The 13,951-nt window shown below is 34.8% G+C and overlaps 1 protein-coding gene across 1 annotated transcript in view; it reads right to left on the bottom strand.

Moving 5' to 3' along the window:
• Positions 1-234: 234 nt before the first annotated feature.
• The window catches only part of LOC148955548 (akirin-2-like), a 28,920-nt gene continuing 15,203 nt past the window's right edge, over positions 235-13,951 (bottom strand). Inside the window, exons 2-4 of the mRNA XM_089102762.1 lie at positions 12,202-12,398; positions 9,094-9,253; positions 235-3,024 (exon numbers count right to left, since the gene is read on the bottom strand). Of these exons, the coding sequence (XP_088958888.1) occupies positions 3,014-3,024; positions 9,094-9,253; positions 12,202-12,398 (368 nt within the window). The 3' untranslated portion in view covers positions 235-3,013. The remainder of the gene's footprint in view (positions 3,025-9,093; positions 9,254-12,201; positions 12,399-13,951) is intronic.

The raw sequence follows: 13,951 nt of genomic DNA, 5'->3' as shown, positions 1-13,951 counted from the left end.
TTAATTTTAGTCTACATGTTTCCTTCTTATTATTTTATATGTTTCTACAAATTACAAAATGTCCAATAAAATCAGCCCCAGCAAAAACAGTCCGAGCATAAACAACTGGAGCTGTTCTGTTGTTGAGAGGTAGTTCTTCTTCTTCTATTTAACAAAAGGCGGGCTTTTCAGTAATGCTATTTAGCTATTTTCCTTTTGATTCACTCTGTGGGCTGCTGAGTTACTAGTTTGATTTTTTCATGTTTATTGAATATTTTCCGATATCTTTCAGTAGATCTTTCGACTCTAGGAGTTCAAATATAAGATGATAGATGTCGATTTCTATGCTCTGTGTGCAGGTATAGTTGGCTAGGCTCTTGGCTGATAGTGAGATTTTGTGGTTGTTGTGGGCCTCAACTCCACCATAAGCTCTTTCCTCTGTCTCTGATGCCAAAAGGGAAATCCTGCCAGCAAAACCAGATAGGGACACTGAGGAGCGGCGCCCCTCAAATTACAGCTTAATTACAACACAGTATTGAGCAAGATGCTAAGAGTGGCTTGCTACTGCAATGAGTCGTTGATACTAGTAATGTTTCAATAAAAAGACTCAGATAAAACTGAAATATATTTAAAAATGGAAATTAAAAGGAAAATTCCTTAAAAAGAAACAGAGAATCACAAGAACCTTCACAAATTAATTTTCCAGCTAATCAACAATATTATTATTTCCTTTGGGATTTCGAAAACAACAGTTCTCTTTATTGTTTAACCCCTTCAAATTTTATAAACGTTAAGAGGCTATCAATGCTTTCTAAATTGAAGATATTTGTCTCTTCTACTTTCCACGTGTTTCCCATCTTTTCCATCACTCTCCACTAATTTCCATTGTCTTTCATCAATATTTTGTCTTTCATCAGAAAGTTTTTCTTTGCTTTTAATTTTATATTTCAGTTTTGATGGTTATTTATTTAACTAAAAATTTTAATTTGGCTAATTTTATATTGGGATCACCTGCATGATGCAAATTACCATCTTATCTTTCAAATAGTCAAAAGAGTTAACAGTAAATACTGTCTCTGATACAAGAGTAACACATCAAACAAACTACCCAAATTCTTAAAACCTGTACAAGGGGGATCCCACTATGAAAATTATAGCCTAAAATTTACTTTAGTTGTACACCCCCCCCCCTCCAAGAAGTGGACATTAGCAAACTTATGCTATCTCCTTGATAAAAAAAAAATGTATTTATTCATTTCTTTTGTTGAAACCATGCCTCAAAATTACACAGATTTTAACATGTTCCCCACTCAAAAGGCCTGGGACAACAATGAATTAAGCTAAGTAGCAATAACCGCTGTTATTGAGATAAAGATGCATTACGATTTTGTTTAAAGTAAGTTTGATTTTTCTCATTATTTGCTTAGTTGATGTCCCTATTGACTAAGATAGCTACAGAAGTTGACAAACATAATATCCAATGAGTGTTGGCATGATTGCATTTATTTATCTAATACAAAAATTACTTATACTCATCATATCTGCAACCCTAGACAAAAGCAGGATCAGGACGATAAATGACACCTAGGGTTTGTGGCCAGGTATTTTTCTTGGGGAGGGGGGGGGGTATTTGTACAAAAACTTTATAAAAAAAGCATCAACAATTTGTTTATTTTCATTTTGGTTATGTTTTGGGGAGTTGGACAAAAATTTCGGAGAGGGGGGCATACACCCCCCCGCCCCGGATACGTCCCTGATACCTACACACTGTCCTTGATTAGCTACTCCTCCTTACATAAAGCGCATATAGTGAATGCTTGTTATTCTAGTTTTTCCAATCATTATGATGCTGAAAACATACCTAACAAAGGCATATCTATGCGCAAGGGAGAAAGTTCTTGCCAGAGACAGGCTCAAGGGATCCCTTCTTCAGGAACATTTGAAAGATACTGATCTACTTTAACGCCTCACTCATCCAGCTGAGACCTATGCTCACCTATGGTTGTAGCTAATTTTTAAAAGAAGTGAACTGCATATGCTCATGTACAAAATAACAGAGAGGATAAAAAAGTAGTTTGGAAACAATACAGCTAATAAATACTATCACAAACTTTGGTCAACTATATCTAACTTTAAAATATTAAATGCATATTTTTCTGCTTGTTGTCTAGTTGCTTTATACTTTGATTAAGTTCAAAACTTTAATGCCCCTAAAATTGGTAAATAAGCATCCCTCATTGAGCTTAATTGACACTAATTAGTAAACATTTAACCAAAAGAAGAAAAGACGTTATTACCCCAAAAAGCAATTTACAAATTTATGCATCAAATAAATCTAATACATTTCAACTCTAATTCCTAATGTGATATTGCACAAGTATAATAAGTCCCAAACTCTTGTTCTACACAAGAGCTTGAGTCAGTATTGAATTAGACAACCTCTGAATATACTAAAAACAGAGCAAACATTTTTTCATATTTATCTTTTTCAAATCTCCATAATGATTTTTAATTTGTCAAATATATCTTATCAAATTGAGACCTACCCAAAAAAAAGAACTGAATCAGAATTACGCAATAGAAGTTAGAAAGAGCATTAGCACAATTCAAGTACATAAAACAACAAGTTCACACTTGATGAATAGAAAAAGTAGCCTATTAAGCTTGTCACACAACTTCAATAAAGATACTGAAAAAGTGGTGATGGGTTTGTTCTTCAGTAACGATACATATGCAAAGTACTACTATATCCAAAAACGATTTCACTTTCTCAACACATTAGCAAACAAAACGGAACTAAAACCACTTCTTCACAGGTGTTGTTATTCCGAGACAATTGGAATAAGCAGCTAATTTATCGCAACGGCAACTAAGACCACAAAATTGAACAAAATACAGATGGCACTTTAGCTCAATTTCTATAAAAGGAAACAAAATATATCTAAATCAACGGGGTGGGATACTCAACTCACAGTTATTTCACCACGGGCACAATTTCCTTTGAATTCTTTTGAAGCACAAAAACCCTTCAAGTCTATGACAAATCTAAAAAAAGGAAGCAGATTAGACATATGACTAAAGGCAAGAATACACCACAAAATGACCAAGAAGCCCCTAAAACAATGCCAAGTATATCTTTTTGGGATTATAATGAAATTTCAAAGGAGAAGGTGGGGTAAATTTAGACAGGCATGTCCTAATATTATATGCAACCAAATAGGCCACTCTCCCAACTATGCGCATAAGACATGGAGTCAATAAGAAAACAGTCCCTTTTTTTTACATTTCCTGACAATTCTTTGTTTAGTCAATTTCCACAAGATCATCTAAATACTACCTGAGAATAGGTCAATACCAAACCCAAAATAAGAATTTTTTTTTTTTAAGTATATCAAGAAAAAATTAAAACATTCCTACAAAAAAAAATACAAGACTCAAGCTGTTAAAAGCTGCAATGAATTTTGATAATGTTATTATGACTCCTTTGCCTTTTTATAAAAGTATTAAATAAGTCATCTGTTTTGCCAAAAAATCAATGAGATCAAAGTATTCAATACAATAGCACTCCCCCTCCCCTTCTCTCTAAAAAATACAAACTATTGCATTAGTATAATTACTAACTTTTTTATGCATCATAAATTTTATGAACTGATTGTGCAAAACAAAACTGCATTGTTTTTCTTATACTGGCAAATGCAAACAACTTGAAAATAAAGGAAACGGAAAACTATTAAATATATATCAAGCGCTACTTCTTCTTAACGTGCAGGGTTCCCAGTGTTCATTGTTTTTTCCCCCCAATATTGGATTTTTATTCGTCAGAAGCCATATAATAAGCAAATCAAGCCGTAATGCCACCTAAAGGCAATAAACGAATGCGAGCAAGCCCATGCAAGGATAAAGATATCTGTGCTGCCTGTAGTATTGGCCTTGATGATACAGCAGAGGTAATTAATTGTGATAAGTCTGGAAGATGGCTGTGTGCAACCTGTCTTAAGCTAAGTGCTGAAGAATATGATCTACTTGATAAAATGACGTCAAAAATAGGTTGTCAATGGTTGTGTATTCTACGTAAAGTTAATGCAACTGAAACCCAAGCTAATTCTGTTGCCGCTACAGTGGATGACGTAATAAAAATTGTTACAAACGCAATTTCGTGCTTACAAATAAGTCTAACCCAGCAAATGAGCACATTATCTGAAGGACTGAGCAACAACATAGAAGCAATTTAAAGCCAAAGTTGAAACTATTGAACTTGCAGTAGAATCTAAGAGCAACATTACCAAAGTTAAAAAAAAATTGCATCTGATGCCGTAAAGGCAGAAACAAAGAGTCTAATAACAGACATCAGCCACCTTGTGCAAACAGACCTAAGAAAACCAGTGCGCGATGAAATAGATAGATCGCAGCGGAAAAATAATCTAGTTGCCTATGGCAATCTTCTGACAACAGTAGATAATGCCTATGTCCAAAATTATTCAGAGTCCCAGTATGGCCTGCCATCTGATCCCATCTCCAAATTAAAACGTCTACCCCCAAGGCTAACTGTTGCCAGTGAATCAGTTCAAAGACCTCTCTACTTTACACTGTGCCTACAATTTTGATTAAACATGGCATAATTAACGAGTCTTCCCAGCAGAAGTCAGATATCCGTTTTTATAGCAATATGTCAAGAAAAGACGGAACTAGACATAAGATAGATGTTGAAGAGCTGAAAGCCAGAGTTACCGCTGGGGAAAAAGACCTCTATATTCATAATGGGAAAATAGTTTAAAAAAAACAGAGCACCAGGTGTTGCAGAAATACGCACCCCAAGAACCATGCAAATGTAAAGCTGCCATATGTCGTAAATAGAGTTAATAGTTATAATGATGATGAAAGCGTTTATATGTCTCTATGTTCTACTCTATTTTCCTCATTTGAAGCGTGTATCACATCAGATACTTTAAATAGCCAGTCCAGCATCAATGACGGTTCTCTCTGCCAATCTACTGATCCTACCCACACAGAACATGAGGAACAAGGACTAGACATCAATGGCTGCTCAAAAGAAGTCCAGAATTTTGCCTTCTATTAGCTAACATAAATCAAATTACCGACCAAATAAATGAATTAAAAAGTCTGACTTATAGTAAAGATTATGATTTGGTTCTACTTATCAAAGTATTCCCTAAGAATACCAAGAGTAGATTAGGAGATACACATATTCAATTGCCTGGTTACCAAATCATCTCAAACCTCTCGTCAAAAGAACGAAAGCATGGAGTCCCAGATTACGTTAAAGCAGCTTATACTGTCCGGGAACTTTATATAGAATCTAGCTTGCCATCTGTGGAAACCATTTGGTTGGACATCACAGACCAAGGCCAAGACCTACGCCGAACCAGGATTGGATGTGTATACTGCAGTTCCTAATCTCCCTCCTCCATCAATACCGAGTATGCACTTTCAAATATGTTCTGCAAAGCCACAGAAAATTTCAAAGGCGATTTTCTTATAGGAGGTGTCTTCAATTTTCCTAATCTCTTGTGGAAGGAAGGGTTTCCGTATAACCCAGTTACTTGTAGTTTATCCATCATCAGTCCCTTTGTTGATTGTATTCATGATCTCTCTGCTTTCCAGGCAATCAACCAACCCACATGTTTTTTCCCCCACCAGGAGCAACCAACATTACTTCATCTAGTCTTTGTTAACAATAGTGAACTGATCCAAAGGATAAATTATATCCCATCCATTGGTAAAAGTGACCACCTTGCCCTTGAATTAGTTACCCATAGACACAAAGCAAGAAATAAGACATAAAAAAAGACATTTACAGAATACAAGGCAATTAGGGTCACATTGAGGCAGATTAACTTTGAGCTGACCCTCCAGGGTGGAATGAACGAGCAGTGGGAAAAATTCTGGGCTCTACTCATGGAGACTCGGTAAGAGAACATAATAGAAAGTTTTACTTCCCTTACCTAAGACCTTACCATACATGACAGATGGGATAATACGACCAAGAAACTTAAAGAAACACCATTGGAGAAAGAAGGATAAGCCAGACCATTATGAAAAATAGGTCAAAGCCCAAAATAAATGAAGGAATTTCGCCAAACAATTGGCACTTAATATATAGTGATCTTCTAAATGAGCAATTTGCATTAGTCTTCACAAATAAACCTGAGAATGTTCCCATTCCCAACTTAAAGGATAGTATCCAGAAGCAAATGAGTCATCTTAGAGTTACTGCTTCTATGGTTGAAAACTCAAAAACAATACAACTCAAAAGCCTGGACATCAACCAAAGTGCTTGGTCTGATAACATTCATCCTCGTCTCCTGAAAGAAGCTGCTCGTGAAATTGTCCCTGCACTATCTATACTTTTTCAAAATTCATAATTATGTCCTCTCCGAATGGAAACTAGCCTATATAACACCTATCTTTAAAAAGGGGGATAGATCCGAAGCTGAAAATTATAGACCTATCAGCCTCCCATCTGCTGTTGCAAAAGTCATTGAGAGGATTGTTAATGACGCACTTCTTCAATACCTTGTTACTAATGAAATTATCTCCACAAGGCAGCATGGCTTTCTCCCCGAAAATCATTAGAAACTAACCTTCTAGACACTTACAAACAGGTTTACCAGTTATGGACAAAGGCCTTCCTGTTGATTTGATTCTTTTAGACCTAGCCAAAGCATTTGACAAGGTCCCACATAATCGGCTTTGTTTTAAGTTAATAGCAGCTGGAATCCATCATGAATTAGTAGACTGGCTAATGAACTTCCTGGCTGGTACATCTCAGATTGTACGGCCCTTCACAGCAGATAGCAAATGTACTTACTCCCAGCCCTGTAATCTCCTAAGCAGCGTTCCCCAGCGAACAGTTTTGGGACCCATATTGTTTCTGTATATAAACGATATGATTACCAAAGTCAGCAACCACTTAACCCTTTATGCTGGTGACTCAAAACTATTCAGTGTACCTGATAAATCATCAATACAATCTGACCTTGACCACATTCAGGCATGGGAAGATAGGTGGCTTCTCTCTTTCAACATAACAAAATGCGTCAACATTCATTTTGGTCACAATAATACCCTGCACCAATGCGCTATGAATCATCCTCCATTCATCTCCTAAGTTGCACCCTTGGCAAAGACCTGGGAGTCACTATAGATGATCTTCTGACGTTCCATGAACACAGTACAAGTTGTTTTCAAAGCAAATTCCAGCCTTGGAAATATTAAAAGAACACTTACTAGCTGATCACATGGAATCTTCTTGAAGCTATACAAGGCAACTGTGAGACCAGTTCTTGACTTTGGAACTGCTTTGCTGGTCCTTTTTACAAAGGTGATAAACAGTTGATTGAAGGTATACAAAGGAAACACTTGGTGCAGAGATGCACCAAGTGCATCTCTGCACTTGGTGAGAAACCATATAGTGAAAGGCTATCTAACCTAAAACTCCCATCTTTGAACTTCCAATGCAAGCAAGTAACATGCTACTCACATATAAATTTGTCAACCAACCCCAAAATAAGCTCTTTACCCAGTTACCCAAAGAAAGACAAACACGAGGTCATTCTTCAAGGTTCATAAGCCCAGAGTTAACAGTAAAATCAGACAATATTTCTTTAGCCAAAGGAACATCAATGATTGGAACTGTTTCAGCAAGGGGACAGTGTCTTCAACATCAGCTGAAGTTTTTAAAGGAGACTCAACAAATGGGAAGCCAAATCTTCAAAATACAGCTGGAGCTGTCCATCATCAGTGTCTCATAAATAGTGATTAATATCTCTCTCTCTCTTATATATATATATATATATATATATATATATATATATATATATATATATATATATATATATATATATTGAAGTTATCAAGTATTTTGGGCAATAGGTTGCATCAAGACTGGGCTGGGTAATTGTAGACAAAGAAAAGCCAAGACAGATAGCCCAAGTAATTGAGAGGCAAATGTTTAAATGACTGGGGCACGGGTAAATGGCAGGAGTATGAATGACTCTCTTATTGGACACATACTTGTCAGGTTAGTTTTTGGAAAGGCATGCCTGCCTAGAGTCTTAGGCATGCTGATCAAGAATTTAAAAAAGAGGCAAACAAGGCACACCCGCCTATGGTCTTAAGAAGGTTGACCAAGAATTTAAAATTGACATAGGACCATAAATTTGCTTGAAATAACAGGCAAAACAATTGTTTAAAGCCATTTTTATCTTTCAAAGAGTACCTATTCGTTGCCTAAGCTATATATATATATATATAACTAAAGGTTGGACCTCTGAGACATAGTTAGGTTAGCTCTTGGGATCAATAATATCCATAAATTAATTAACTGATTAATGTGATGATAGCTGAACTTTATTGTTTAATGTAACTCTTATCACATAACCAATTACAAAAATTTGTTGAAGCTGATATGCATTGAAGATAATTTAGTTGTATTTTCTTTCAGTGTAATCATTAATGACTTCTATGTTCTCAAGATTTGGTTTATGTTTTTTTTTACTAGAATTTTATAGTCTTGTTTAGTTTTATTTTCATTATTTTCTTCTTTTTTTGCATCATTATCTTTTCTTTTGTGATGCTAATTTTGTTGTTTATGTCTTATTGACTCCATAATGCAATAATTGATTATTTCCATTTTCTAGCATCAAATAATTTTACAAATTTAATTTACGAATTTTATGAAGTTAGATGAATATTACTTAGAGCTACAAGTTCCATCTTCTAAACATCAATCTTCTAAACTTGGCAAAGGGGCCAGTTGACAAATTACGAGAATTAACTGAAACTGTATTCTCATTTTTCTTTGTTTGTACTATTGTCATTTTAAAACGATTTCTTATACTTTGTACCAAGGCTGTATCCAGAAAAAAAAGGGGGGGGGGGTATTGGAATTGAACTACCTGCCCCCTGAAGTTTTTGTCCAACTGGTAAAAGTACCAAAAATGCATATAAACAAATTTTTTATATTGCAGCAAGGAATCTCATCTTCAAAACGTCATTGAACCTGATCAATTTTAATTTTTTTTTTTGCATTATTATCTTTATATATTTAAACAGATACTTAATACTTAGTGTATTGTAATCAATACTACTTACAGCTAGGAGTCTCAGCTTCAAAACGTCGCTGAACCTGATCAAATGTGAATTTTACAAAGGAATCATACTGCTCAGCCAATTTGGTCACTAAAACCTGGTCATAAGCTTCACGGATTTCTTCTTCTCGCTCGCGTATCATCCTCTCACAAATCATTGTCACCTAAAACACAACAGAAAGTCTAATTTTACCTTACAATATTTTGTATCACAATTTCAAAAATAATCTCCTTAAAAACATAGCTAAACACCAATGAGATGGGACACCTATGTATGTTTAGCAGTAAAAAAAAAAAAAAAAAAAAAAAAAAAAAAAAAAAAAAAAAAAAGAAGGAAAATTAGATCTTACAAAATACCACTTGAGAAAGCAAATTTTTTGAATATTTTATTCAGCCCAACTTACAAATTTTAGTAATAATTCTAATTTAATTTTTAAATCATTAGTTTAAAGGTACTTAAATTCAAAGCTTTTTTGGGGGGCAAACATTAAGCAGGGTTATACATATGGGTAATTGAGGGGTTGGTAGACTTTTTTTTTTTACTATTTCAAGTAAAAAAAAAAAAAAAATAAAGTCAAGGTGAAATAATCACATATTAGTTTTACAATTTGTTCTATCCAAAGAACTTGCACACCATCTCAAAATGTAGTTGCAACTACACCAAGAATATCTACTCTTACTTAGATGTCCCATTGGCATAATGTAAATGATTGACTGCATGGGTTATTCTACCTGCATAGACTATATGAGCAATACAAATATAAAAGATATGTTGGCTGTATGCATGCTTCCCACAAAGACACATGAACATTGCTTAAAATGGCCTTCTTAGACATTTATAATGTTATATCTGCGCCCCTTCCCCTCCATACGCATGTGCATACAATCCCAAAAATGTACACAGGTACACGCTTTAGGAAGGGAGGGTGGATATTCTTTTTCTAAGGAGGAGGGGCTTGTGACTTAAAAAAACATATTTGAGGCGAATGTTTCCATGAGATACCCTTCAAATTGATCTCAAGAGGAGGTTCTAGCTACAAATGTACAGGCATTCATAATAATACCAAGCTCTGCAAGAAAATAAAAACTAGCAAGTAAAAAAGCATCCTGAAAGTAAGACTCTTCATTTAGACTTAAATCATAATTAGACACTAAGACAATAATTAGATTCTAATTAGACAAATCAGTTTATAAAATTTCATTGGCATTGTACAAAAGCTTCCCAAGTTAGTGGAAAACAGTTGAACTCCACTTTAAAATGGATTTATTTCATATCCACCTGATGAGCTATTTTTACTGATATCACTGTTTGCTGATCAAACATGGCAAATATACAAATACACTGCAAGGTCTGATACCAACAAGATCAGAAATATTGAACTGATTACTTGAAGAACAGCTTTGCAAGATGCTGCATTTCCACTTAGAATGGTCTGATGAGGGAGGTTACCCCTGAAAACCCATTGATTGATTCATATAAAAGAAAGTTGGAAAGACCCAGTTCTAGAGAAGGAAGTGATATGAATGGGTGACAATAGGCACACTATGTCCTATTTCTTTTTCCAGCCTGGAGCCTTCAAAATTTATTCAGATTACTATGAGTAATCCCATGAACAATTTATCAGAAGAGCCTTAGACCTAATTTGTTCTAAATCAACAGATATTAAATCTTAGGAGAGTGAATAAGGAAAAATAAATAAAAATTCCTATTTACAAGTATTTTTGTATTCTTTGAACATTAACACCTGGGATCTCTCCATGAGTTCTCTTTTGGCTTTGAGAAACTGTTTCAACAGCTTTTGAGACTTCTTTTCCCCATCTTCCTACAATTCCCCATATAGGTAAAGATGGTTGGTAAAAAGGTGAGTAACAAGCAAAATTATCCCATGGCCACTGATCAAAATGCATAATCAACATCTGAGCGTCATTCCTGTCTTCTTTATATCTTTATTCTATTGTCTTGGTTTTTTTCCCTCTGTTTAAAAATTATTCAGAGCACATTCATTTTCTTTGGAAGGTTTACAACCAGTCTTGTAGATTTCTTTTGCAACCATGCTGCTGGTGTGGGAAAATACTATTGTGTTCTTCAAACCCTTTTTCTTTATCATCATTTCGATGATCTGATCATTTATTCATTCCAACTTTATGAAAATGGACTTATCATCCATGCTTTATTATACATATCCTGTAAAGATTTTCTGATTAAAGTCCCAGAATTTCCATATCACAGTATAACATCAATCATCCTCTTCTAGTACCAAATCTAGTATCAAGTTTTCCATTCTTTCAAGTCCCAATTCTGCAAATTTCTTCTTTTGTCTCTCCACTTTTGTTCTTTGGAGGTTAGATATGTTTTCTACAAGGGTGCCTTTGGAATCAAACATGTAGATTTTTCTTGTATAGCTTCCTTTCTTTCATTGTTCCACCAAACTTAATTTAAATGTTTGTAATGCAGCTTGGCTTGAAAATAATTCAGTCCTCTATTAAATTTGATCCAACTTTGAACAACTAAAATTTTGACTGAAACATAGGCCAGCCTCTTTAATTTGCTAGATTAAATTGGACCAGATTTAGTTTCTTTTAATATTGTCAGTTGTTGATACTACAATTTTAATTTAGAGGGTTAGCTGAGGCTAGATTAGTACAATCTCACCAATTATAAAAAGCATTTGGCTCACATATTTCCCCTACAGGATAATCCCTGAAAGAGTATAATATTGTAATTGTGAATTTATGTCTTTTGAATAAATTTTAGAAGAGTTCAAGAATCAACTTGGTCATGATTTCCATCATAATTCAGAACCCAAAAATAAGAGCTGAAAAAGCAAGATAGTGACAAGACGCAAATACCAAATTTATGACCTATCTTGAAACTAAATTAAAAATTTATATCCACAAAAAACATTTTTTTCAAACTTGAATTCATGTATCTAGAGCCATTAGGAATTGAAAATGTTTATATAATCTTATTACACTTAAAATGGACAACATTATCAGTCTCATGACTATTCACAGTCCATCTCAAAGTATCCTACATATATACAAGTAAAGAAAAAGAGGACACAGAGACAGTATAATAAAACTTGACAATAAACTTTAAGAGCAAGCATACCTGTTTCAATGTAAATAGTGGTTTATCTTTTTGAAGAGAATATCCATTTGGGGGTGATGGAGATCTTGGCAATGAAGCTGGGCTTGAAGGTCCTGATTCACACATTGCATCACCTTCACTGTGAGACTTCTCATAAGATAGCTGTTTCCTTCTCTGAAGTCTCTTTACTTCTTCACGGACACTTGCTAGTAACTGATCTAAGATGAGACAGAACAATTGCATTGTCAAACATTTCAAAGTAAGAGTTCCAAAACTCTTTATTTGTATGGTTTAACAGGCATGGGCAAATAATCTTTTTTCTGCGGGGGGGGGGGGGGGACAAACATGTAATAAGGAAATGATGGAATGTATGGAATACATAAGGAATAGTAAAAGCATCTGGTTATTTGGGGGAGAGAACAATACAGCCCCCCCCCTACATGTGTTAATATAGTACACACATAAATCAGGGCATTTCCTTTAAAATACCGGATTTTTTAGAATAAAGATCCACACAAGAATAATTTTCTGCCATCCCTGAAATTTTGGGTGCATGAACTTATGTAATCACTTCAATTGTGATTTTTGACATAACAATACAACATCCTTAATTCCTGTAGTTACTGATGCTCAACAATTTACCTTTTCTCTCAAAATGAGTCACAGTATTTCCTGAAAATCTCAATGCTTTCTCTCAGACTTAAAATTAAAATAAGAAATTTTTCAGAACTGAACTTAGAAAATGCATCATGAATATTTGGCATTTTCAGCCATTAGTAAGTAAAACCAGGAAGCACTAAGCACTAACTTCTTTTCTAAATTAATTTATAATCATGTCAAAACAAGGGAAAATAAAATATTTTGTATAAAAATTGCAAGAAAACAAATGTCTGAATGACAAAACAAATCCAAATAATTGACTGGTAACATTATTTAGTCACAGCTAAATGCCTCTTTACACCCAAAAATTTCAATTTTTAGATATGCTGGCACTCAAAACCATACCAAATTTCTCTTTCAATAGGCTTTCTTGTCTCTGCTTCTAGGCCTATGTTCCCCTAGGCTGATATTCTATGATTATATATCTCTCAGCTGTTTTATTACTAGGTAACTGAGATTACAAACATCAATTAATATTGATGTGATGATGAATGGAATTAACAATTGTGATATTTGTGGCTTTTCAAAAAACTAGAATTGCATTAAGAATTGAGTAAATTTTCCTAGTTCTTGAAACCATTTCAGCATAATTTGGCTTTTCAAAGAAAAAAACATTACACCCTTTCTTTGTAAATAGAGCTAGACCCCGGCGACGCGCCGGCAGATTTTCCGAACGCCGCCGACGAGAGGCCCGGTCGACCGCCAGCCGGTAGAGGCGGCGGCGTTCGGTCGACTTTAAATTAATTTTGCGGCAATTCTTTATTGCGTCACCGGCAAAGTCGGAGCTTTTCCTTCTCGTGTGGTTTAGTATTTCGATTTTCCTGATTAGAAATCAAGCAGGACTTGCCCTATCCCCAAATTTTCGGGTGTTTCCTCAAAAATCTATGCATCAAAACGAAAAAAATTTGGTTCCCCGAATCCCCCAAAATCACGCAATCACGGTGCCACCCCTATCGATTTATCACGGTGTCACGGTGCCACCCCTAGCGATTTATCACGAGTGACTTTCCCTGCTAAATATTACTTTGCATACCATAATTCTTCACTACTCTCTTGTTCGTTAATTTTCGTCTCTTTTGTTACTTTGCATAAAAATCAGACAGATGCAATA

This window comes from Artemia sp. Qi Xiang Cuo, chromosome 2 (genome assembly GCF_049724085.1).
Source record: "Artemia sp. Qi Xiang Cuo chromosome 2, ASM4972408v1, whole genome shotgun sequence".
In the NCBI taxonomy this organism is placed as follows: domain Eukaryota; kingdom Metazoa; phylum Arthropoda; class Branchiopoda; order Anostraca; family Artemiidae; genus Artemia; species Artemia sp. Qi Xiang Cuo.
The sequence above is the reverse complement of the archived record's forward strand: the minus strand, read 5'-3'. Positions and strand labels throughout refer to the sequence as shown.